The sequence below is a fragment of the Rhodnius prolixus genome, unplaced genomic scaffold (assembly GCF_049639745.1).
Source record: "Rhodnius prolixus isolate KJV_2025 unplaced genomic scaffold, Rpr scaffold_5, whole genome shotgun sequence".
In the NCBI taxonomy this organism is placed as follows: domain Eukaryota; kingdom Metazoa; phylum Arthropoda; class Insecta; order Hemiptera; family Reduviidae; genus Rhodnius; species Rhodnius prolixus.
The window spans coordinates 26935299-26961970 of NW_027411624.1; the positions used below are offsets into that span (position 1 = coordinate 26935299).

Genomic DNA, 26672 nt, shown 5'->3' on the forward strand with positions numbered 1-26672 from the left:
AAATAAACTTTAAAAATGTCGGCTATACACTCTAGTCTCCAGAAAGTTTCAATTTTCAATTGTAATTTCTAAGCCAGTTTTATACAATAAATGGTCTACCTAATATTAAAAACTATTGTTACAGAAAACATATTAGCATTCTATCAATTGTACAAACAAGAGGAGGTACGAGGTGTGGCTATTAAATAACGAGACTGATGCTGCTACAGAAGAACTATGCATGCTAACGACCAACAGCGTAAGCCTTCTTCTCTTTCGATTGCAGCGTCTCACGTGCTTGTAGAGAAATCTGTCTGACCGGAACCCGTCGTTTTTGTAAGAGGTGTTAGTTTCGTTTTGCCGAAAACATGGATACTACACATGTAGTAGAGCAACGAATTGTCGGTGAATTTTCACATGAAACTTGGTGAAACCGCTACTGAAACTTATATTTTATTAAAAGTAGTTTATGGCGATGAATATTATTCACGTGCGCGAGATTTTGAGTGGTTCAAGAGTTTCCGAGATGGCTGAGAAGACGTCGGAGATGATGACCGCCCGGGTCGCCCTTCCACGTCCAAAAATATCGATTATAATTAATCAACATTACTACCGTGAGGTGCTTGCTCAACTTCTGTTGAAAGAGTCAGGAAAAAGCGACCCGATTTGTGGAATAACAAGTCATGGGTTCTCCATCCAAGACAACGCGCCGGCTCACACTGCATTGTCTGTCAAGACGTTTCTAGCCAAGTACAACATCCCAGTTTTAGACCTCATCCGCCTTATTCGCCTGACCTGGCCCCAATGTGACTTTTATCTGTTCCTCTAAAGTCAAATCTGCATTAAAAGGAACACGATTTCAGTCCGTTGAAGCTGTGAATGAGAAAGCGGCACGCGTCATGCAGAGGAGTTCACAGAAAAAGACTTCCAGCACTGTTTCTGAACAATGGTAAATTCGCATGGAGCGTTGTAGGGATAGGGGAGGGGTTATATATTGAAGGTGATAACTAAATATGTATAAATTTAAAATAAAATGTTTTACAGCAATAGTCTCGTTATTTAATAGCCACACCTCGTATTCATTAATACGAAGCACTTAGCGATTTTATCTGGTTAATATCCCGTACAGTTACAGAGGTGTGACTTAGTGAACATTTCGGATTACGAAACTAAATAAATAGTTACTTCCGGTAGAAATATTTAAAATTAATGTTGTGTTGGCAGCACTCTTTGCCAGCGCTGTCAGATAATATTTAAAATGAAAACAGTTCTTTCGCTTTAAAAATTATCAAATTTAAATCTCATATAAAAGTTGAATATTAAATTGATCATATGTGTAAATTTTAGATATATCTAGATAATGTTTTTTAGAGCATTTAGAGTATTTTAGAGCATGAGAAGACACTCATGAAACCTTTTATTTAATACAACATTCAGACTAATGATGAGCCTTAGGTTGATTCGAAACAAAATGTAGAAAATATAAACTAAATAAACCATCCGTGTCTGTCTTCTAGCTTTCTTATTACCATCATCTAAACTGAAAACCTTAACTTACGGGAACACTTACACGTGAATTATTATTTTGCTACTTATAATTTCTAATTACGCATTTTAGAGGAAAGCCTCTCCCGTTTAAAAGGGAAATTTCAGGTGCCATTTTCCAGAGAAATTAATAAAATCGATTCTGTGAAGTGGTTATAAATCAGTGGAAGCTAAAAGCGGAAATCAACCATTTCTAACCACTACCGGAAGTTACTTGATTTTTCTAAAAACGTTACTAATTAAACAAGTTAACAAATTAGTAGCTTCTTCTTTTCATTTAGTTATTTAAAAAAAAAAAATGACATATATTCTAAATAGGACAAAATAACAACATCGCACTAGCATGTTATTTACAAGTAACAATTTCACCGTAGTAAACATTCAAGTTAGTGGGTAGCGCTACTATTATTGCTGCTTACTTTATTATTAGCTAAATACATAATTAAGGCTAACAAAACTGTTAATACACGAAATATTATTAAGACCTCGACATATACGAGGGTCGTTTGAAAAGTCCGTGCAAAAATAAAAACTACTTAATTTTTGGGGGTAAACCTTTTTTATTTTTCAACATAGTCTCCTTTTAGGCTTATACACTTCGTCCAACGCTGCTCTAGTTTGTTGATCCCTTCCGAATAATAGGTTTTGTACAAGTCTGAAAAATAGCCATTCGTTTCTGCAATCACCTCCTCGTTTGAATAAAATCTTTTTCCCGCCAGCCATTTCTTCATATTGGGGAACAAATAGTAGTCCGAGGGAGCCAAGTCTGGAGAATAGGGGGGGTTGTGAAACGAGTTGGAACCCTATTTCCATTAATTTTGCGACCACAACTGCTGAGGTGTGAGCTGGTGCGTTGTCGTGATGGAAAAGGACTTTTTTCTGGGCCAATCGTGAGCGTTTTTCTTGCAGCTCGGTTTTCAAACGGTCCAATAACGATGAATAATATGCACCTGTAATAGTTTTACCCTTTTCCAGATAGTCGATGAGGTTTATTCCTTGCGAATCCCAAAAGACAGTCGCCATAATCTTTCCGGCCGAAGGAACGGTCTTCGCCTTTTTTGGCGCAGATTCCCCCTTGGTAACCCATTGTTTAGATTGTTCTTTGGTCTCAGGAGTGTAGTGATGTATCCATGTTTCATCCACAGTGACGAAACGACGCTTAAAGTCCTGCGGATTCTTCTGGAACAGCTGCAAACCGGTCCTTGCAACACTTCACACGATTTCGTTTTTGGTCAAGCGTGAGCAATCGCGGCACCCATCTTGCGAATAGCTTTGTCATGTCCAAATGTTGATGCAAAATATTATGTACCCGTTCATTCGAGATGCCCACAGCACTAGCAATCTCACGCACCTTCACTCTTCTGTCATCCATCACCATATCATGGATTTTATCAATGATTTCTGGAGTAGTAACCTCAGCGTCACTTGTGCCCATATGGCCACTCCAAAAATTTTGAAACCACTTATAAACTGTTCTAATCGAAGGTGCAGAGTCACCATAATGTTTATCAAGCTTCTCTTTAGTCTCCTCAGGCGTTTTGCCTTTCATAAAGTAGTGTTTAATCAACACACGAAATTCTTTTTCGTCCATTTTTTGAAAATCACTCGACTTCCTCGATTCAAACGAATGCCAAACACAAAGAAATAGACCGATCTGGCTGAAACTTGGTGTGTGTCCTTCCAAGAGATGCTACTAACTAAACATAACCTCGATACGCGCCAGTAGTGCTATCTCTCTGGCTTTGCACGGACTTTTCAAACGACCCTCGTATTTCGTTTTAGAAATTCAAAAACAGTTCCTATTGTACTCTTGCCTATTTTGTTTTTTAAAATTAAATTTTATTATTCTCGTTTTATTTATCGCAAACTATAAAATAACTGCACAATTCCCAACAGCTTTATCGATTATAACAAAGAATCGGATAACATTTTTCTACACATCAAAAAAAAATAGAAAAAGAAAATCAGTATTATATTACGGCCATTGTCCGAGTTTTCTAGATATTTGCTTATGGAAAGTTTTCTAATATCAAGGATAATTAGGAAATCGGAAGAGAAAAAAAAAGGGATATTAAATCCTGATGGTGAAAGTAGAGTAGATTACTGCTTTTTATTATAACGCACCTTCATTGTAATCTAGTAAATAGAAATACATTAAGAAAAAAAAACAATGCATGGCCTAATGGCGGACTAGTAACCAAAATACAATTTTGTTTTCATTTGTTGTAACCGCAACATGGTTAACGCTGCGCTTACCATTCATATTTATTTTCTCGAATCGGGACAATTTCGAGGGACCCTTTGAAACTTCATTGCTCTAAACATGTACAGCATAAGTCCCGAGGGCAGGATACGGCCCTTGTAACATTTTTCAAAACTTACTAAACATGGATCTCAGAAACTTAAAGATATTTTAACGATATTCTTTAAAGATTTTAAAGATATTCAATATAAATTTTTATATTTATACAGGGTGGAACCGGATAAGTGATGAAAAATTTTTTCTGTTAAACTACATTCAAAATGTAGTAGAACGCCGCCTGAACGAGTGTCCTATCTCTATCTGTTAGAAAGTTATGATTTTTTCAGTTTTTTTCGACTAAACCCGACCTTACATCATAAAAACACTATTTCTCATCTTGTGCCTCACTTATTTACATTTTTCACCTCATTTTCGGATTCAGCATTAAATTTCCTATAATAATAGATCAATTTCGTAGTTATTTAACTTTAATCAGATTCATTTATTGCAATAAGAACGTAAATTTTTTTAGGAATTTAGAATTTTCATGAATTTTCAAAAATTAGCCCCTTCGACAAAATTGGTCTTAGAGGCTGTCAAATTTCACAAAAACTGCTCCTTTTAATACTCTTTCTAATGGCATAATAATCAGTCTCAATAATAGCTGTTTTCTTTGGTCTATTACTGAGAAAGTGCTGAAAAACACGGTGTTAGCGAAGGAAGCAAAGGGGACTGGGATGAAGCGTAATCGCATATCAATATTATTATTTATTAACAAAATCATTTCTTTAAGTGTGTAAAATACCTAACTACTTAGTAATTATTGATGTATCATGTTCTCAAAATGCCGACCTCGATTCCTGACGCATAACCGAGCGCGTTTTCGCATTAATAATAAATAGTTCAAAGAAATAGTTGACATCTGGCTTTATTTAGTAAATTTTGTATATCTGTGCCAAAGAAATCTAAGTTAAAATGATTGACTGTCCGCATCATACGAAAGATAGGGGAGTAAAAAACGTAATTATGTTCGCAGTACGGTACATTGAACGGAGAAGAATGTCGTGTGGTATGGGATGAGATATTAAAAGAAATTAGAGAAAGAAGGTAAGGACAGCCTATTTGAGAATGGTGAAGTTTACAGAGGAAAGAGAGATCATAATAAATTCTTCTGGAGGCAAGTGGAGGAATATTGAGAGTGAGCTGTAGATACAAACTTAAGATAAGATAAGATAATAGATGGGACGGGACCTTACGCCCCACGGCACCGCAGCCACAGAAGACTTATTGTGCCAGCCCCTTCTTAGTTCTAGTAAGCGAACCTTCCCCTCCTAAAGAGGTTGAGGACCTTCCCTACTAGTTCTTTTTGCGCTACTATCTCCTTCGGCCTCAGCGTTCCAAAAGTTTCATAGCGCAAACGCTCGATTGCAACCCAATCGAACAGTAGGTGAGAGGCCGTTTCCTCCTCTTCCTGACATAATCTGCACAATGGTTCCGAGCTAATAAGCCCCACCTTGCGTAGATGCTTCCTGAACCTACCGTGCCCCGTGAATAGGCCTGTAAGCAGAGTAATCTGATTTCTACCCAAACACAGGGTCTCTTTGGTTCTTTGCTTACACAGCCAAGGCATCATGGTCTTGCTGTGTTTAACCCCTGGACACATCACCCAGTTCTTTTCGTGCTCCCTCCAGATCCAGTCTCTGAGGGCCGCACGAATCGAACCCCCTGGTGATCCCCAGGACAGGCTTCGGGACCGATAAAAGGAGTGTTAGATCCATTCCTGGCCAGATGATCAGCTTAGATGCAAACTTTTTTTTTTTTGCGTTTATTGTGCTACAATCAGCGCGTTAGCGCTATAAGTAACAATGATTCAATGGAGTAATAAATGATAAGTAACGAGTGGAGAAGTTACCCAGTGGTAACACTCCCTAATATTTGGATGGTTAGTCACTCTCTTCACTAGAGAGGAGATCACGAGGCCACTGTCTCTTAAGACGTCTTGTCAGGTTGTCAGGAAGAGTTCTAGAAGAAAGATTTTTAGCTAGAGGATTTATATGAGATTGCAGGTTGAAGTGGAGTTTTCTGTATCTTGTTTTAGCAACTTGTGTGACAAAAGGAATGTTAAGGTCAGTGTGTATAGTCAGGTTTGAAACATAAAAAGGAGCGTGAACAATAGTTCGAAGTATTTTAGATTGTAGAGATTGAATCCTTTGGAGATTGGAGCGTTTGGTTGAACCCCACAGCTCTATTCCATACGCCCAGATGGGTTTCAAAATAGAAGTATAAATCAGTCTTTTGTTGTCCAGAGAGAGTTTTGATCTGTCGTCTAAGAGTCTTTTAAGTAGTCGATAGCGTCTGTTCAGTTCTGTTCTTTTAAGTCTAGTGTGGGGGTAGATGCAAACTTAAACCAAATATATTATTTATTATAAATTGTATTCTATAAAGTAAAGTAATGCCTATATTTATAGGCGGGCTTTACGTCCAACTACCAAAAAGACTTTATGGACAGGTTAGCCAACATATTCTAGAGAATTTTATGTATTATAGAAGCGGGACAAAACCAATGACAAGCGGAAACAGACCATCAAGAGCTCAAAAACAACTACTACAGGAAATAGTTCCAAATTTAAGTAACAGCCTTCGTCTACTGCCTTCTGCGCATTTTTAAGAAACCAACTACCTAAAAAATAATTCTTTTTCTTCTAAGAAACACAATAGTTGAAGATGATCAAAATTTCGTTCGAAACGGCCATCAATTTAATGATATATTATGTATAAAAATAAAAAAAAAAAACAGTATCGGAGGTTTTAATTTTTAAAATTAAAGATGGGTATTTTGGTAAAACAATGGTTACGATAATAAATAGAATGCGAGCAAACCATGGTATTGTATTTGTATAGAATAGGGAAATTGGCCTCTCCTCTTTGTAGGAGATGTAATGAGACGGAAGATTTTGAACACGTGGTGATGGTCTGCCCTAGATATAATAAAGAAAGAGAAAAGTTTTTTAACGAAATCTCGAGATATTGCACTGTTCCCCTATATTTTAAGGAGATAATATTCTCAAATAATATCTATGTGTATTCGTCTTTGATAGAATTTATTAAACAATACAATATTTAACATACAGTTAGTTGTTGATTGGTTAATAGTGTTAGCACTGATACCAAAAAAAAAAAATTTTTAAAAAAGTGTTATAAATCTATTACAATTTATTACATGGGCTTCCAAAAGTGGCGAGCTGTTCAAAAAAACTGCATAAAAACAAAATGATTTTTATTTCTAAATATTTCTATAAAACCGGTTTGACCGGCCTTTTTAATTAAAAACCGATTTATATATTTATCACAAAAAAAAAAAATCTATTTAGAAGGCATCTATCTCCATTTATCAATGAAATAAGTCTTATTCCATTCATTTACTCCTACGAATGTGCTTTGATCTTGGAGGCATGTGAAAGGGTCATTCTTTAAGGAAATCTAATAAAATAATTCATTTCTAGTATAATAAATTTTGATTTGCTCCTACTGAAGGGAAAAAACTGCTGGTATGCCCTGGGCGTACAAAGTTCAATCAAAATCTTTAGAAAAAAAAAAATAAAAAAAAACTCTATTCAGTCAAGGGACACAGTCTGGCCAACCTATTATCTTCAAATATAAAATTTAAGTGATGCATTAATTAAATTTCCAATAATATTGTACAGATTTGTCCGAAAATTACATTGAAATGGTAGAGCCTGTGCTGGCAATAAAGTAATGAAAAATTTGCTATTAACATCTCAAAACTGATTTTAAAAAACCTAAAATATCACAACGAACTGGATAGTCTGGTCAAAGTAAAGATATTTCGATTGGATAGAACTTAGAAAACCTATTACAATAGTGCTCCTTACATATGTTTTAAAAATAAATGGATTAAATAATTATAACCTGTTTAGTTTCAGATAGTATTGTATTGAAAAGGTTATTTATAATTTAAAAACAGTTGTACAAATATATATACAAAAGCGAGGTTTCAGGCTGCAGTGCCTATATACTCTCCATAACCGTGATTTTTACTTTGATAAATAGTCCAAACTAGTTTCAGATAGAATTATTACTAAAAGTGCCCGTAATATAAACATAAAAAAAATTAAATAAATAAATAACTACCAATCAAATAGTTTTCAGGTTCGTTGAATCTTACTTGAAGCATGGATAAACCATAATAATGAAATAACTCGCAATTTCACATTCACTGAGCTGAGCAGATATAAATAAGTTAATTATCATATAAAATTCTGTAGATTAATAAAAGAGAATTTAAAAATAATAAATACTAAAGTAATTAATTAAAGAGATTTAGAAGTAATCATCTTTGAAATGGCCGCTTCAAATGGTAAAATATTTTGAGCTTTAAAAAAAAAAAAATAAACAGTTTAGAGAAAAAAGTATAATAATAATAGTTTTAAATACGATAATTTTAGTTTAGGCCAGACTGGAAGTGGGAATTTGTTGAGATGTTTCAGTTTCCGGGATATTACAATAAAATGGTGAACAGTTTTATTATTGTAGACTTTATGAGAACTGTAAACCATCACCAATGCCATCACCATCACCATAAATATTTAATATAATTTATTTTCCATTGATTTATTTGATGGATAATTTTTAATTTTTCCAAATATATAAATAATCTTCATAAACATTAGGTGAATTTCTAAATTGGAACAGGACATGAATCAACGAAAAAAGAAACACAGATGGGAGGGGATGACGTAACCCCGTTTTCATTTTATATAAAAGTCAAATTGTTGGAACCCTTTTAAAAAAAATAAATTAAAAAAAACTTTCACCGGGTGTAGGGTTGCCAGTGGGTGCTAGATCGCTACAGGAAGTGGAGTTCCGGAACTCCCTCTGGCGCCAGTTTATTCCTATTAACTGCGCTTTCTATAACTCTCTACCCTTCTCTTTGCTTTATTTATATATTTTTTTTTAATATTAACAACTGAATTTCAAAAAAAACAAATTATGATTTAATAAAATCTTGAAACTACTATTCCGTTTCAATAAGACAACCTTACTTCCTCATATTGTAAGACAGAGAAGAAGATATTTTATCATAACACTTAATTGTTAATACAGAAAAGTTTTTCTGATACAAAAATTAATATTTTAAATGACCAAAAAAATACTGAATTCTCTATTTCAAAATGGTGTCCCAACAAATTTCGTGATATATTTTCTATAACATTTGCACAAAGTGAATGTAAACAAAAAAAATAAATTTAAAATAAAAAAGCTAAGGAGCTTGTATTAAAGTCCAGGTAACTTGAAGCTATCACCTTGAAACTGGTTTCCAAGGATAAAGGAGAAGTTAACATTGCAATAGTAGTCTCTACTAACTTGGCCAATCATCGCAATTGTTCTAATCCAATTATTGTGGTTAGTAACAACAAAAATGCAAACAAAATCTTTAAGAACTCATGCATTATAGGTATCTCTTTCATTTACTTCATAACTAATAGTTCTAAATCACCATTATTGATTCTTAAAGGATTTATTTTTAATTTTTTTAAAATAAATATTTCAACGAACCCACAAATCAATGTTTCAAACTACAGTTAGTGTCAAGAGTGTTTTTAATCTTTTTTTTTAATCAAAGCAAGAAAAAGAAAATAATTCCAACATTGAAAAAACACATTTCTTGAAAAATGTTACAAATTTAGAATATTAAGCCAGCAGCCCTTTAAGAAAAAATAAGTAAAACGAATTAGTAAAATTCTATTTCTGGATACTCTATTTTATACTAAAAGTTTCCGATAAAATAAAATTAAACAATCCTGAAAATAAAGTTAATAAATTTTTTTTTCTTTATTTTTAAGACGAGTAAACATCTGACGTCATTGGCACCCGAGGCTTTTTCTTTGCAGTGTCAGTTAGAGAACAGTGTTCTCTTTAATCAGTAACCTATAAGAAGTTCCTAGGATGGGTAAAATCTTTAGATAAATTTCAAAGAAAAAAAAAGAATAAAAAATGTTACACTTTCGGTTTACTGATTTCAGCAAAATTTTATAAAAGGAATAATTGTAACAAAACCGAGTACGAAATTTGAGCATTTTCGAAATTTATTAACTAAGTACAAAAAACAAACACCATTTGCAAAAAAATAAATATTTTTTTTCTTATTAATAGGGCCTACAATTATTTATATTTCAGGAGAAATCCATTAATCATTTATTTATTTTTAAAGAACTACTTTACAGAATTAAGAGAAAGAACAAAAAAAAAAAATCATGTATACGAGAAAATAAAAATAGTAACTCCCAAAAAAATTATGAATAAATAATAAATCCAGAATAACGTTAGTTGTTACTTCGGCACTTATGATATGTAAAAGAAGTGAAATGATAACGGTGACTACTACTTCTATAATCGGTCACCAACAAAAATCGTCAAAATGTTTATCAATAGAAATTTCAAAGAAAATACAATATTCCGGCATTTATCAGGTTTTTTGTAGGTATTAGTAACAATAATGTTACTTTTAAAAGTGTAGAAAAATAATATATATTTTCTACATTATCTACTTTTTAAGCATAAAACTCGAGTGATTTTGATTTTAACTGTGGGTTATTCCTAAGCTGAGAAGAAACAAACCAACTTTCTATTAGATACTGTTTAAACTTCAAATTGGAAGAAGAACATAAATATATTAGTATCGTTTTTGTGCTCCTGATATAAACAGGAAATAAATCTACCATAGTGAAACGGAAGTTTATGTGCATTAATAAAATATATTTATCTACATAAATATAACACTAACAAAGAATAGAAATACTAGAAATTTTAGTTTTTTAAGTATGAATAGAAACCAGTTTTACTTTTAGCAAAATGGGTCAATTATTTTCAAATAATTAGGTTATTCAAATAAGTAGGTTAAAGAGGTCAGTAATGTTTACACTTTCATTCAAAACGGAAACAACAATTCTATTTAAGTTCAGCAAAATTCCAGATCTTATAGAATTGAAATTGCCTGTTGAAGTATTTCATAAAGCAATAATAATTTATCTTAAAAAGGGTGAAGATATGGATACTGAGGTGGTCTTGAAATTGAATGGAAACTACATTTAAGTACTACAAAATACATTTTTAAAAAAAGTAGAAATCTTACCTATACTGTTGGAATCACAATATTTTTAATTTACTCCAAAATCCACTAGTAAAAAAGAAACTTAGAAGCTAACACTTATTCCTTTAACTTTACCGCTATAATCAGAATCATATCTTCCGCACAACTGAAAGTCCGCCGGCAACCAACCAACAGCATCAAGGGGTTGGAAGACTTAACAGTAGTGCCAACAGTGCTTTCTAATATCCCATCTGACTCACTACGGAGGGGGATTTTTACGCAAATTGCTGCTACAATCTTAATTTTTTCTTTTAGTTAATATTTTATCGTAAAATTAAAGAAATATTAATTAAGTTTGAAATAAATAATATAAAAACTTATGGAAAATAAGTGGGTATTTTATTTTTATTATACATCTCTTCACGTATCTTCTTTGTATTGCGTCTTGGTACTATCAATGGCATCGGTGTTTCAAATACGAGCGAATGTCCAACAGCATTAAGCAAAAGAAAATCTTGATATGAAAAAATTAACAGTTGAAACTACCTTTAGTTGTCATGTTAGAGGAAGTGCTGCAATCTATACATCTTTTGAAGTAAACAAATATTTCGTTTGAGAATGTTTTGTTAAAGGGAAAGGGATAGAATGAGTGGTTAGTGCAATGAACTCCCAGGTTCGAAATCCTCTAGATTTTGTTTATTCACAAACCGCATCCAGTGATAGGCAGTATTGTCTGTAACAAGAAAACTATACGGTTGTCTGCAGTACAATGTAAAAGATTCCGAGTTCCAAAGACTTCAGGTGTTTACCCACTCTGAAAAAATGCAAAGAATTAAACATTTTAAGCTGAAAGTTAGGGTATGACAAGATAAAAATAGTTCGCTTAAAATCCGTTTCTAATATTTCGCGGGTTTCTTTTAGTGGAATCTCATTATTTTCTTCAAATAAGTGCACGAATTAATTTATTAACATAAATCATTAACATCCCTATCTATTAACTTATTTCACCAATTATTTTGTAAATTTCTAACTTTGACACAATAAAGTATAATTTTACTACTCACTAAAGATTCTTTATTGGAGCATTGTTGTCTAAAGTATATAGGTAATTTCAACTTCTTAAGAAATTTTTTCGCGTTATAATAATTTATTTCACCACAGTTTTAGGAGGCTCACAATCCTGAATTAGAGCTCACAAAAATTAGGATAAAAAAAGTTAGGAAAGATTTAGACAAATCTCTTCCTACAAGTAAAAATAGGTGTGTTTTAACTTTTTATCTAGAAAAGAGCAAGGGATGGCATAAAAATACTACAGACAACAAAAATTAACAAATAGGTGAACATAATTTCAAATTTCAGATGGCTATAGAGTTAGTTCGTATAGATTACGCTGTGGTACGCTAGTAGGAGGTATGCTTGTTTTGGAACCCGGTAGGTTTTAGTTAATAATAACCTTAACTTGGAACAGAACTCGTGCAAGTGCTTGGTTAGTTACCTTTAAAAGTACCTTCAAATATTTTGCTTTAAAAAAATTGAACATCAAATATTTTAAAGAACATTAGATAATGGATAGCAAAGATCAACAACAAGTTAAAACACCTATGGTTTATATTTGCGGAGGTAAGCAGTTTGTTTATTCATATTTACTTGTACCTATCACATATGTTACAACAAATAAGCTCAGTTTTAAGTGAAATAAATTTGTTGTGTGCAGAATGTCATCATGAAAATGAAATCAGACCAAGGGACCCCATTAGATGCAGAGAGTGTGGATATAGAATCATGTACAAAAAACGAACCAAGAGATGTATCCTTTATGAAACAAACGTTGCCAAAGTAAAATTTTTTTTTTCTTATACTAGTAAGAAAATTTTTCATTCCTGCAAATTATAGAACCCCTAGTTTTGTCCGGCACAAACTCCAGTCAAAGAAAGCTTGAAACTTTCATTTTTACTTACACTTACCTAAAACCCTCTTGTATATCACATCATAGGTTTGATATATGGGGCAGGTGGTTGCTGACGGCCGCCTGTCACTTGGTCCGATCACAATTTGGAAGTTACCAAGGGGCCGGTCCTAAAACGTGGTTGCTCTCACTGTCTGTCGGCACATCCCGCCCTCACTAAACCAACCACCAAAGTCATCCGGTTTAAGCGCGTTCAGTTAGTATAGGAGCAACGTAGCAAATTCAAAAGTGCTCTTTTCAACCCGTCAATTTCCTCATTCTTATATGGACCTTTTATCCTCCTCAGAAAAACAGGATTTGTCCTTCGACAGAGAATGTTTGATGTTATAGTGGAACCACATAAAATGCTTGGGAGTGTGACTGTCATAAGACGATATGTGTTTTTCGAGTATGGAGACCAACGGATGGTAAACAGAAGGTCAAGCTTTCTTAATCTATATTAACCTCCATTTAAGCTAAGTCAAACTTATTGCTGGATGCATACCTCAGACCAGTGTCAACTTACTTGAAGCTCAATAGAATGATTTTGGTCAACCGACGCACGATTTCTGCTTCATGCATCCCAATTTTTTTTTTTTTTTTTTTTTTAAGTCGGTTTCCTGCCTGTGAATTTTGGATTACAGAAATTCAAAATTCTCAAAAACCTCTAATTAAACTTATTAAAATCTTCATAACCTTATTTGTTAGTGTTTTCCAATATGATCTGTTTAACATGGTATGTACCATAGTTTACAGTTACAGTCTATAATTTTTATTTTAAATTTGTTGCCAGCGTCCTCGTAACGTTGAAATTAACTGCAATGTGCCATTTCTGTTAAGGTTTTAACAACCGTACTATGCAAATATTTGTTACGAAATTCGTTATCGAATGTGCGATTGTACTGAATAATTAGGCTCTCTCCAAGTGTCATTTCAATAATTTATCTAATGAAAATGTTAGCAACAATTACAATTAGTTACATTCTTACTTTACAACTTCTTGGAGGACCGATGCTTTTTGTTAAATAATGGAAATTTGGTAAAAATTGACCATATAAATTGGATCAAGAGAATATCGTGTGAATGAATGGTTTACATTTTAATAAAATGTTGAAATGTTTTGTAATTTTTATGTTATTCGTCAATTATTCAGAAATAAAGTCCTTAAATCCATGGTTTTCATATTCGTAATCAGTGGTGGTGTTTGATGCACGTTGAAGAAGCTGAAGATTGATATTTTTTTCATTTCTAAAAATGATAATGTGAAGTTTTTGTAAATATTTCATTTTCAATAAGTTACAATTATTTAATATTTAAATAAAGGCTATTCATTAAATATAACAAAATTGTAGATAATTTATTCCTTTTTTTAATTTTTTTTTGTCACAAGATTGTACATATTTTTTTTTTACATCACAATTCTTTTCTCTCTTGTGGAAGATTTTTTTTTTTTTTTTAAATAACAAAACTAAACGACAAATAAAAATAATTTTTAAGTTATTATCTATTCTCCAAGCTGACTTTTTTTTTCTTCTTTTTACAAAACAAAGTGGAACACTCCAAAATATGCCTCAATGGAGTTTAAAAGTCATGGCTGACAGAATATAATTGTTAATTTTTTTGTTTGTTTAATATTCCATCCAACTTAGGCCTAATCGGATATATAATGAGGAATCACATTTAGTTTTCTTCTTTTCTTTCTTTCATTTTTACAATTGATATATTTAATTTTTAAGATTTATTTTTGTACACAGAATCACACAAATATTGGGCCCTGGGTTAGCTACATATATATAGGAGTCAATTATTTATATATAATAATTATAAATCTTTTGTTTTCTTTTAAAATAGACACTTTTTTAATTATATATATTTCTTTTACTTTTGGCAAATATATATATTAATCTATTTGTACTAAAAAGTTTTTTCTCACATTTTTTTACCATTTATATTATTTTATTAAAAAAAAGTGAGAAGGGTTCGAGCAAAGAATTGTTTATAATTTACACGAACACAAAAAAGAAATTATAATCAATATTTTTCTTTTCTGCAATTATCTCGTCTTACTTTCCACACACGGGCTGTTTTCTTTCTTACAAGGATATGTTAGTAAGTAAGTATATTTATATTATATATATGTAAATGAATGTATAATAAAGTAGGTCTGGTACATTTCACCTAACACCATCGTCCGCATGATGGCCGGAAGTATATTTATCAATGGTTGTATGAAAGTGTGGAGGCTCTTTGCTACCTCCACCGACAAGAAGTTCATCATCAGAGCCACCACCGCCAGAACTGTGATCAGAAAGTGTACCACCTGCTGTTGTTCCACCAGATATTACAGCAGTTGGCCTACCTAAATTGTCCAATGGTTCCCAATCACCAAGTTTAGATGGATCTTTTTCATACAACTTCTGGGCTAGGATCTAGAAAAGGAAAAATAACCTTAAAGAATAATTATTAAAATTAAATTTATTTCGTGTGCAGTCAACTAACTTAATGGAAGGTTATAGTTTTGATTCGAAAATTTATTTATTTTTTGACTGCCTAATAACTTAACTGTAATGAAAAATCTAAACAAAAAAAGAAAAAGTAAGAATACCTGTAAACTCTCAAGTGAATTCTCACAGTCTGTCGTGTCAATGTCATTCATATTGATGCCAGACCTTTCTAATTCTGCGTAAGTACCAAAAGGTAATTTGCCTAGACACTCTAGCTTCATTATGTGCATTTTACTTCTGAAATGCTTAGCTAAGTGCCCATGTATTCTGAATGCTATCTTACAATCGTCACATTTAAATGGACGAGGATTACTAGATGTTGCAGTACCAAAAGTAGTATTCATATTTACCTACGAAACGAAATATTAATTAATTATGATTTGTAAAAAATTTTGTGCAGAAACATTTAAGTATTAACAAGTATTCTACTGAATGATATGGTATCAATAACATTTTAGTTACCTTGTTTAGATGAGATAGTGATCTTTGATGTTTTTGAAGATGACCCTTAGTTCTAAATGATACTGCGCAAGACTCACATCTAAATGGTCTTTCGAAATAATGGATATTTACATGTAGCCTTAATTGGCTAGGTTTACTGAACACTTTGTTGCATACTCCACACATACTCCTACCATCTTCTGTAGAACTGTAGGTTATGCAAAAAAAATAATAATCAAAAAACCCTGAATCCGATTAGTCGTCTAATTAAATACTAAATCTAATAAACTAAGAATTAAATGCGCTTAATTACTTAAGGCCAACCATGAAGATCAAAAAAGTTCTGGTTGAACTAATTGTTTTCCAGAAATACATTCATTCAGTACTAAAGTCTAAGAAGCAAGCTGTAAAATGAAGAATTCCATACATTCACTTACAATTGTCCCATCTGAATGATGAAAAGTGAAAAAATATCACTCACTCGACATAATTAGTTATCTTAGTTTTACTAAAATGTCAACAATAAGGTAATAAATATATTGACTGAAAGAATATTTTTTTACCTTATTTGAGAAATATGTTTGGACTATCAATTTTTTTGTTTGTTTACAATATAGTTAAAAAAATAAGATTTATAGCAAACATGAAGAAACAGCCCCATCCTCCTATTCTCGAAAGGCTAAAACACGAAATTAAACCAAACCTCATCAGGAAAATACAATCACCAATTTTGGTGAAAATCGTGTTTTATCCTAAACTCATCTTCAGTAATAAGTAAGAAATTTACTTCCTTATAGTGACGGCACACCTTTCTTAGAAATTTTCACTTTTATTTTATTCAAAATTAAAACGAAAAATTCCCAAATAGAAACTGTCTGTTGTTATTTGATTTGCTCGAATGAAGAAACTGTAAAAGTGAATAAATCTCTTCCTCTTTAAGGTTTTAAATAAGAATAGGTGGTTAGGACTGCTTCTAAACATTACCCAAGCTGGACGCAGTCTTAACTTTACCATCAAGGAAACAAAACAAGACACTTTACCTTATATAGGTCAGAGCCGGAGCAGAAGACGGTGGCATAAATTCAGCTTTAAGGCGACTTCTTACAGGACTTGCTGGCGATGCAGCCGTTGCAGAAGTTTCTGTCAAACTAACAGTTACAGGAGGAAGGACCACAGGAGGTGGCAAAGGAGGCGGTGGAGGTGGAACAACTATTTGCGGCCCTGTCTTTAACGGAACGTGGACAGCTTCTGTTGACACTAAACTACCGCTTTCCAAACTAGCACCAACAACCACTGAAACTGCACTAGATACACTCACCACTCCTGGTGATGGTTCCTTCTTCTTATCGTTCACCTATGGTCCAATGTATAAATAAAATAAACATAATGAATGCTATTTTGTATTTCCCTTTGTTACTGGAAAAAGCTATAAAGGAATCATAATAATTACCTGATGAAGTTTTATTCTAGAATCTAAAACCGCTCTTTCAGTAAGATACGCATGAAGAAGTTGACCATCTTCTACATAACCTGGAGTCGGAGTGGTAGGTAACCGTTCTGTTGTGGAACAAATGGTTGCCATGAGCAACGCTTGGTCTCCTACGGATGTGATCACAGATGTCACACCTGAAAATATAAAATAAATAAATAAATAATACAATTAAAAGCAAGTTTCTAGTTTAATATTTAACCAAAATTTTGAGACTGGAGTAAATAACTTGTCGACTCCAATACATTATTTCCTCAGTTACAGTTAGTTACTCATATTCTTTAATTAATTTTTTTTTTCTGTAATGTAATATAAATTTAGATGTGTATAAAGGGGGAAATAACAAAGAATTTTGGAGTACTCGCTCCAGATCTGGCAATAAATAAATACTTGCCAACCACAATTTCATAAAATTGGTAAGTAAAAAAAAATAAAAAGGAAAATGCTGCATAAATTACAACTCATCAATGCGCCAGGAGAAAGAATACTTGCCATAGAAAATTCTTTCTACAAAAAATTAGTAAGCACCCCCTTAGCCAAAAAAAAAAAGTAAAGGCTCAAAACTAAGATGTATTTCGGTGCTGGGATTCGATGTCGGGCTTGGATTTTACTTAATGTGTTATAAAAATTGAGATCATAGTAAAGAATGTTAGCTATCCGCTATTCCGTCTTTCTATTTGTCAAGACGATGTAAAAAATAACAACAAAAGAATAGTGACTTTTGATGCAAAGGGGATTTAACGGCAATACTGACACAGGTTGTTAACAGCCGTTTGAGGTTAATGAAAGATTTTGGAACAATGGAATGACTTATCACGAATTCGTTTCCCATATCTATTTCGCGATGACTTTTGATGTCAACTATTGGATAGTGGGTTCTGAAACACTGATCAATAAATCCAATTTTGCACCAACTTTTTGACCTTTTTCCTAAAGAAAAAAATGAAGAAATATGAGTATTTAATTCATGTAAACCATTCTAATGAGTTGACTTAGCTCCCTCTTTTCAACCCCAATAATCGCCTTGTGCTCATTTTCTATGAATTTACTCTTCAGCCAAGTTGATACTGAAGAGCAGGATTTTTTTTTAAAAAAACAAAACATAAAGAATGATATTAAAATGCTTAAACCCCACTGAATAACTTAAATAATGTGTAAAAAAAAAGGCAATTTTAGTTTTTTGATATTTTTCAGTGTTTTTTAATTTTCTTAGAAATAGAAACTAACTGGAAGTCTTGCTGCTGAGATCCATTGGTCTAGCTGATTCTGATGCGGTTGAACAAAGAGAAGATTCACTTTTTCTTTTTAAAGCAGTTAAATCTTTAACCCTTTTTGAGAGGGCAGCAACATCAGATCTCCAAGTATCAAGCTTTGTAATATTTTCCAAACTAGACTTTTCATTCTGTGAACACAGATACATAAAAATCAATTCTGTCATATCCTTATACTTAAGTTAAAATAAAAATAATAAAACTAAATTCAAGTACCTGTTGAACTAAAGGTATAGTGTAAGGGTATGTTTTTGGCCTGAATGATACAGGTGGGACAAGTCCCGCACTAACGTACTGCCTGTGAGCTGTTTCTAAAGTAACTTCAGAGAGAGTTAGCAAAGACTTAGCTGCTTCACGTTCCATTTTACATTCGTCACCTTACAAATAAAATGAACATTATTGGTTTTCATAATTAAATCCACTGACCAAACATCTTTTGGGCACCTCTTATGCTTAGGATGGCTGTGAAAGAAGTGGTAATTTTAGTGGTTCCGTTTGCGTATTGGCATGATCAAGGACGCTCGCAGTATTTTATTTCTGAGGCGGGGTTGAGAAGTAAATGTATTTTCACTTTAAAACTATTCTTAACAGTTAGGAACATCAACAGATGAGAGGTTTTAGAATATGATTACAAAATAATTAAGCAAAATTATTTCTTTAAGCTATAAAATGGACATTAATAATGAAGAAATTAGTTTAAGCTTCTAATTCTTCAAGAATCTCGGCCAGCCATAAGGCAGGAGGGAGAGTTGGGGAGTTAGGTACGACGCCATTCTGAGGTACGATAGATTAAGCTTACGAAAACTGGCCAGTCTTTTTTAGGCAGTATTTGCAAAACCCTTATGCTGCTGAGATTTCAAGAGAAGGATAATCAATTCTAGTTGTAATTTTCTCAGACATCCAGGCAAATCTACTGGCTATTAAGTCTAGGAAGTTAATTTAAAGCTGTATGAGATTGCCAAGATGGACAATTACTAATAATGATACACATCTGGAGCCCGTGTATTCAAGCAAGAAGCATAATGAGATAGATGGTAGACTGTATGAACCGCGAGGCTTCGCATGGAACTCTCAAAACATCTTGAGCCATTTAAGACACAGTAAAATGTAGTAGTTGCTGAGTCAATAAAACGTGGTCGCAAAATGCTGATAGCAATGGCGAGTCAAAAAAATCTGTGACTAATGTCAGGTGAAACAGTTCTTTGTTTGCCAATCGCGAACTATTGCATTTTTCAAAGAAAGTCGGGTGACCATATGGAGAATCGTAGGCCTCTCGGCGAGCCGGTGTAGACGGACTAAACACAATAGACTGGTTGTCAACAAACTGCTAACTTAGTTTTGACAGAATGGAAGAGACGGTACAAAGTATTGAGTATTTAGAGTCATTGCAAAGAGTGCATACGGTTAAGAATTCGGCACTTTAAAGAAGTAAAATTTAGATCTTCAACTTTTTCATAGGAGTTCCTCTAAAAAAGTAAGGACTGAAGGGAGACCTTTCAACTAGAGGGTGCCACAAGAGATCTCTTGGGTCTCAATTGTCACAGTCTGATGTGAATCCCTACTTAACCTAAGTTAACTTATACCCAATTTTACATTATTAAACAATTATATTTTGAATGCGGTCAGCAAATAGATTGATGCTTGTATAGATAAGTAAGAGAAATTATCATTTAAGTTAGAGTGGGAATTAATTGAGATTCCTTGTTATAATTACTTTTATTACACCATATAAACTTTTATTTTTTCTGGGGAGCTTTAATCCCTAATTCCTCCTGAATACAGGCAAGATAAACCTAAGTAACTTCACATTATAACCACCTTTCAGGTTACTACTAACAATTATTGTGTAACACTTATTTGAAGCGTGGATTTTTTAAGCTATTAATTCCGAAGTGTCTCCAAGAGCTCTAAACTTGTGGCTAATCGACTTATACACTTATCTATTAACCTACGGAAACATACCTTCTTCTTCCGAATCATCCTCATCATCCTCCTCATCATCATCTTCTTCCATCTCAGAATCATCATCCGAATCTTCTCCATTCGTCCCACTAAGATTTCCATCCTTAAAAATGATATTCAAAACGTAAATATTAAATATTCAGGATGTATTTTTAAAATTTTAAATGGTAGGTCTAGAAAGAAGTAAGCTCTTAAATATTCAAATTAAGAGCTTAGAAGAAGACACTGTATCAGTTAAAGAAATAATAATAATAATAATATAATTATATTATTCTCATAACTACTTTCATAACTTCACAAGACTGCTAAACACAGTCAACGATTTTTTTTCCCTTTAAGAACTAACCTGTCTACCACTTCCTTCATCTTCAGGAGAAGAATCTTCAATTGAAGTTGGAACTGGCTTAATATCAAGTTCAACACATTTTTTGTAATGAGCTTTCGATTTCATATGTTTTGTTAGATTCCCTTTAGTCTTAAAACTGTAATTTTGTAAAAAATATTTATTACATTTTTTTCAAAATTAAGTAAAAAAGTAAGACCCCTTTTTTTTCAAATTTTGCTACAAACCTGAAAGCGCAATGTTTGCAAGTATAAGGCCTGAGATCAGTGTGAGTTCGAATATGTTTTTTGAGCATTGATGGCTTTTTACATCTAATTCCACACTCTTCACATACGTATCTACCCCTACCTAAAATATTTCTTCTTTAAATCTTAAGTTATTGATTTTAGTATATAATTACACTAATTCTAATTTTATTCAAATAAAATTCAAACCTCTTCCTCTGACATAAATATAGTCTTCATTGGATTCGAATCCTCCTTCACAAACTTTTATTCTCCGAGGATTGGCATCACTTCCATCACTTTTCTACAATTTATTAAAATATTTCATTAAAAAACTGAACGGAACAAAACTAATCAAAAAACAAAATTGCAACAATCAGAATTGCATTTAAAAATGTTTCTAAATTTATTCAGTCTAGTCTAGAATTATGTTTGCATAGGCTACATAAAATAATAAATAACCAATGAAAAAATATTGAGAAGAGAATTTTTTTAAATGACAATATAGTAATTTTGCAAAAACATTCATCTAGACTAGACCATTTCACATATTTTTACATCAAAATTATCAGTGTCAACACCAAGAAGTGAAAGCTTCCTTCATAACAAGTCAACAACAATAAATATTTTATAATAATTCACATTTTCTATTACATTTATTTTTGATAAACTTTAGAAAATGTTTGAAGTCAAGATCAACACGTTAATGACAAAATTCACTATTCGGAGTAATAACAATAATGCTATTTTAAAGATTTCCTTAAAGACGATCTATTTGTGTAATTTAGATTTTTCTCCTTAAACTAAAATGAAGGCAAATCTGTTATTAATTATAACTTGTTTTTTTGTGTGCTCCAACTACTAGATTTGTCACCCTCTTTCTCATTGGTGATTATTGAGCGATTTGAATGAGTTCTATAGACTTCATTGTTGTCTTTTACAAGCGAGTAGTTTTCTTTTTCAATTAATCAAAGGATAATGTTAGCCAAGACGTTCATTGAAAAAGATCTTCAAGATATGCTTCAAACACTTTATTCGAATTGTAAAAATATAACCTCTTTTCAACTCAAGTTTCTATTCTTTCGAAAAAACACTCGGATTTTGAATATTTTACAGAGTAAGTAGAAACAGAGGTTTTAAACCATCTACCTCATTAATGAATCGCCTAAATTTCTAGATAACTAACCACTTTTTAAAATTGCAAAGATCTTTTAAAGCTGTTACAAACATAAACTGTAATGTAAGAAAGGGATATTAAAAGGTTTTGGTCGAGGATTAGAAAAAAAAAAGTATTATTTCTTACCAAATTAGTTAAAAAGGGATATTAAAAGGTTATGGTCGAGGATTAGAAAAAAAAAAGTATTATTTCTTACCAAATTAGTTTCTAAATCATTATTATTTAAATTCTTATTTGTATGATAAGTTGAATGAGTGATGATATCCTGTTTATTTCGATTGGCAAGGGTGTAACTACTATGTCTATTTCTTGAATCGTAATATGACATAGCTTTTCTCGAATCCAGACCAGGAGGGGTCGGACTAGCATCAGGACATATCTGAAAATGTAAAGGAATAACATAAGAAATTAATATAAGGATCTAATTTGTAAAAATGCTAGCAATATACTTTAATTTTTATTTAAATATTTAGAGAAAGAGATATTGGTTAATTGCATTCGAATGCCGAATGTTATTAGGAAAGAGAAAGTATTCTCGAGGGAAATATCTCACGACTCGTATTAGATGTTGATAATGTGTTGAGCAAAATTTTGTCACCCCTATTCTAATTAAAAATTTCAATTTCTAATTTACAGCATTTTTGGTCAGATATTTATATACACTTACCGTCCAATTTGAGTACATGGAAACTTTATACTGATCCGGACTTAGTGGAACGTAGATAGGCTGCGGTTTGTTCAATGTACAGAAGAACATACGGCTAGAACATTTCAACCCAAGATAGGTATATGCATGACCGTTCAAATATAGCTGACTGTATGCTTTTCTAGGTCGAGGAGTTTCAGGGCTTACTAAGCTAGCCGTATGTTGTGCAGCAAATGGTAATGGTCTCTTGGGTGTGTAAGTGCCTGGTTTTAGTGGTAATGAATTTGGCCTAACAAACTTCAATTGATCTCCAAGGTCTGAAGAACTTGTAACTGTGATCTGTTAAAAAAAAAAGAAGAAGTATAACAACATTAAACTAAAGCGTTTTTCTTTCTGAAAATTCACGTGTTTTAAATTAATAATTTATCTATACTGTGAAATTAAACAATCAACTTACTGCAGATGGTGCCAGCTCCTTTATAGTGGGCTTAATGATATCATTCTCCTTTTTGGAAGGTTTCTCTTCGGAGTCATGTCTAACGATTGTTAAAGTCCTGGTAACTTCTACTTTCGGTGAGGTGGCAGTCTTCATTATAACCCCTTTTTCTGGTTTTTTAGGTATTAGAGGCTGATTGGCTAATAAGCTATTTGGTCCAGGCATTCCTGGCACAAATGGTATTGCTTTTCCACCATGCAGTATATTCACTACTCCACCATTGTAAGGACTTGGTGAGCTTTTGATCGTGCTTGAGGTTGCTGGCGGCAATGTTAATGGATTGAATGCTGTTATACTAGTTAGAGGATTCAAAGAAGGGGGAAACCTTAATTGAACAGGAGTGCTGATACCAGGAACATTGAGACTTGGAGGTGCTACTGGGTTGATTGGAAGCACCATTTTTTCAGTAAATGGTTTTGGCGATACTGGCTCTGAATGTATCATTGTACCACCAAATGAATGCAAGCCTGGCTTGGCTATTGTCAATACTTCTTTTTTTACAGAGTGGTCTGTAAAAATTTCTTTCCTCTCTTTGCTGAGCGCAATCTTTTCGTTGCCATCCAACACTTGAACCTCTCCACCTCCAAAAAGTCTGACTTTAGTTTTATGTTCATCTCTCAAGCCGATATCAACTTTCCTCTTCTTAACCTCTTTAAAACTCTCAACCAGGGGAGTTTTACCAAGAAGAGGTCCTGGGGAAGTCTTCGGTTTGCATGAATACAAATGCATCTCTAAATTCTCCGATGTCCTAAAGACAACTTTACAATAGGGACACGGATGGAGCATTTCTTCCGTTGTTCTGGTGACTTCAGGCTGTTTTGCTGTCATAAAAAGGAGATCTTTAATGTATGGTTCTCTATTGTACAGAGTCTCAGATATAGACCTTTTTCTAGGTTCTTTGACTGTAAGATTAAGCGGTTGTAAATCGTCCAATTCTGGAGTAGCTGATCTGAGCGCAAGGGCCAGCCTTGACTCGCCATTTCTATACGGACCTTCTTTTGGCCAAATAGATTCATCTACTATCGCTTGGTTATCACTAATTAATTTGTTGATATGCATGTTCAAGAACTCTGGACTAGGTGAAGAACTCTGAGATGTGTCAGATAAATGAAATTTAGGTTTATAGATTTTTTTCACCTCCGGCGGACTGCTATTACCACCTTCGCTGCTTGGCGCTTCTTCCTCTTCAGAACTCTGGCCATCCATTTTGAGCGAGTGCGCACGTGATCTGCAATGTTTGTACAAATTGCTTTTGGTTTTAAAAGCGAATCCACAGGGTAGACAGGGATAAGGCCTTTCATTGGTGTGAGCTCGTATATGTTTTTGTAAAACAGATGGTTTGGCACAAGACATCTTGCAGTAGGGACAGACATACCTGCCAGCGCCCGGTGGAGGTGAGGCTGGCTTTGTTTCCAATGGTATATCCTCCGTTGGCACTGGATACAGTATACCTTTTGCTCGAGGGCTATCTTCGAGCGTAGCAATTTTCTTAAATTTCTTATGTAAATATCTGTTGGTATCGCCATCTCGTAAGCTCTTCCCTCGATCCAGCCCATTCTCTTCCACTCCTTTATCTACACAACAAAAATTCTATTTTAAAATTGTATCTGTGCCTTAAACCTACAAATTATTTAAAACAAAAATAAAATAATTGGTTAATTTCTATTAATTGAAAAATATTGTTCCCCTTTAACAGGAATTAAAGTGAAAATATTGGCAAAAAGAATGCTGAAGTTTGGAGATTTTCGTTCATCTAATTCTAGGGTCATTGTCCTTTTTGTTACTAATTACCAGATGTTTTGTTTAGGTCACTCAAAGCTCAAATCTCAAATAAGCAAATTATCCTGACTAGAAAACTCGAAACCAGTCATCGAACGCAAAATGGAGCTGAAAAACGCGAATAAATCTAAGTGGATAAAAATTTTAATTTGGCGATTGATTTTTTTTTATTTGAGTACAAATTTTTAAAAATTTATAAATTTTAAACAAAAATGCTATAATACAAAAATAAAGCTACCAAAAATGACTTGAAAGAAATTATTTAATATTCTTTTATTTCAAAATTAGTATTTGTATTTATTTATTTATATTATTCAGGAATTGATTTATTATCATATCCAATAAATTTAATCTATAATGATAATTCATTTACTTATATTATATATATATATATATATATATTTTTAAACAGAAAAAACTAAATAATACTATTGACAAACAGTGAACTGATAAAAAGCAAAAATAAACTGTAAAATAAATTAAAATAATATAAAAAAGAAAAGAACGACGATATAACTGTACTTCAACAACCATAAATGACAAAATAAGTTTTAAAAGAATTATAAATAATAATAATTTCTAGTTCAGCACAAAAACCCAACCTTGATAAACTTGTTTATTTTTAAAGCCTTATGATTCATTTTATAGCCTCATTATTATCACAAGAAATACTCTTATATTTCAAACAGATAACACAATTTGTGAACACCTAAAATTTATCTCAAATATGTATCGTCTCTTAAAAACTATAGGGTAATTTATTTCTGCAGAAAATTAAATTTTTCATTTTATATAAAAATTACAGGAAACCATTTTTTTTAATTATTATTATATTTGTAGTAATGTAAATAATTTTCTTAAGCAATAAAAAACGTTTAATATTGCTCAATATGCAAATAACGTACAAGTAAAAATGCAAATCAACGCCAATGTGACGTAATGTCTTTCAGTGAACTTTTTTTTTTTTTTAATTATGAATTATTAGAAATGATTTGTTTATACTCAAGATACTTTTTTCGCAAGAAAATACTTGAGAAATTACCTCAGAATACAAGTGATTTTCTAGAGCAATGTAAAATGTCAATAAAAATTAGGATAAAAAGAACTTCACTTACCATTACTGTCGATAATTTTACACTTGAGTGAATTGTTGTTACTAGCGGGTTGTAGGTTGTCTGCTGTTGGTTTGACACCTGTAATAGATTCATACCAATATAGAGAGGGCATTGTAATCTGATGCGATGTTGTTATTGTTGTTGATGTAGATGATGGTGACATTTAAGGTCATTGACCGGTGTATTTCAAACTCGGGACAACATACATTACAGCAAAACTCAGCTATACGTACACATAACTACTACTAATGTAAACCACTACTTCTTCCTCGGCTACTGCACATTGTAAAACTAAAAAACAAGTTATACTAATGTTACTATTACACATACACACACACGGAGAAGAAAACATTACACTATACTGGTCCGTCTCCTAAACACAACTACCACTAGGCTTGCGTGA

At 32.7% G+C, this 26672-nt stretch overlaps 3 protein-coding genes across 18 annotated transcripts in view; 1 reads left to right on the top strand and 2 right to left on the bottom strand.

Moving 5' to 3' along the window:
• Window positions 1–11062, bottom strand: part of LOC141457836 (sphingomyelin phosphodiesterase) — an 80899-nt gene extending 69837 nt beyond the window's left edge. For all 4 annotated transcript variants that reach the window (XR_012460580.1, XM_074135127.1, XM_074135130.1 and 1 more), the window contains exon 1: window positions 10920–11062. The gene's annotated coding sequence lies outside the window, so the exon portion shown is untranslated. The remainder of the gene's footprint in view (window positions 1–10919) is intronic.
• A 1246-nt stretch (window positions 11063–12308) lies between these two features.
• Polr2K (DNA-directed RNA polymerases I, II, and III subunit Rpb12) lies at window positions 12309–14168 on the top strand. Its single transcript, XM_074135142.1, has 3 exons — window positions 12309–12497; window positions 12592–12684; window positions 14018–14168. Exons 1-3 carry the CDS (start codon window positions 12443–12445, stop codon window positions 14038–14040), a joined length of 171 nt encoding a protein of 56 aa, XP_073991243.1. The 5' UTR covers window positions 12309–12442; the 3' UTR covers window positions 14041–14168.
• Window positions 14169–14785: 617 nt separating this feature from the next.
• The window catches only part of shn (zinc finger protein schnurri), an 89319-nt gene continuing 77432 nt past the window's right edge, over window positions 14786–26672 (bottom strand). For 4 of the 13 annotated variants that reach the window (XM_074135113.1, XM_074135111.1, XM_074135115.1 and 1 more), the window contains 15 exons: window positions 26270–26347; window positions 23337–24949; window positions 22901–23218; window positions 22430–22612; window positions 21267–21360; window positions 21060–21180; window positions 20836–20971; window positions 20490–20592; window positions 18744–18904; window positions 18484–18658; window positions 17218–17393; window positions 16808–17121; window positions 15789–15975; window positions 15428–15676; window positions 14786–15251 (listed from right to left, as the gene is read on the bottom strand). In XM_074135113.1, the coding sequence (XP_073991214.1) occupies window positions 14997–15251; window positions 15428–15676; window positions 15789–15975; window positions 16808–17121; window positions 17218–17393; window positions 18484–18658; window positions 18744–18904; window positions 20490–20592; window positions 20836–20971; window positions 21060–21180; window positions 21267–21360; window positions 22430–22612; window positions 22901–23218; window positions 23337–24949; window positions 26270–26347 (4163 nt within the window). In that variant the 3' untranslated portion in view covers window positions 14786–14996. Of the gene's footprint in view, window positions 15252–15427; window positions 15677–15788; window positions 15976–16807; window positions 17122–17217; window positions 17394–18483; window positions 18659–18743; window positions 18905–20489; window positions 20593–20835; window positions 20972–21059; window positions 21181–21266; window positions 21361–22429; window positions 22613–22900; window positions 23219–23336; window positions 24966–26269; window positions 26642–26672 lie in introns of those variants that run through there. The other 9 variants (XM_074135117.1, XM_074135118.1, XM_074135119.1 and 6 more) reach the window with 6 other exon arrangements.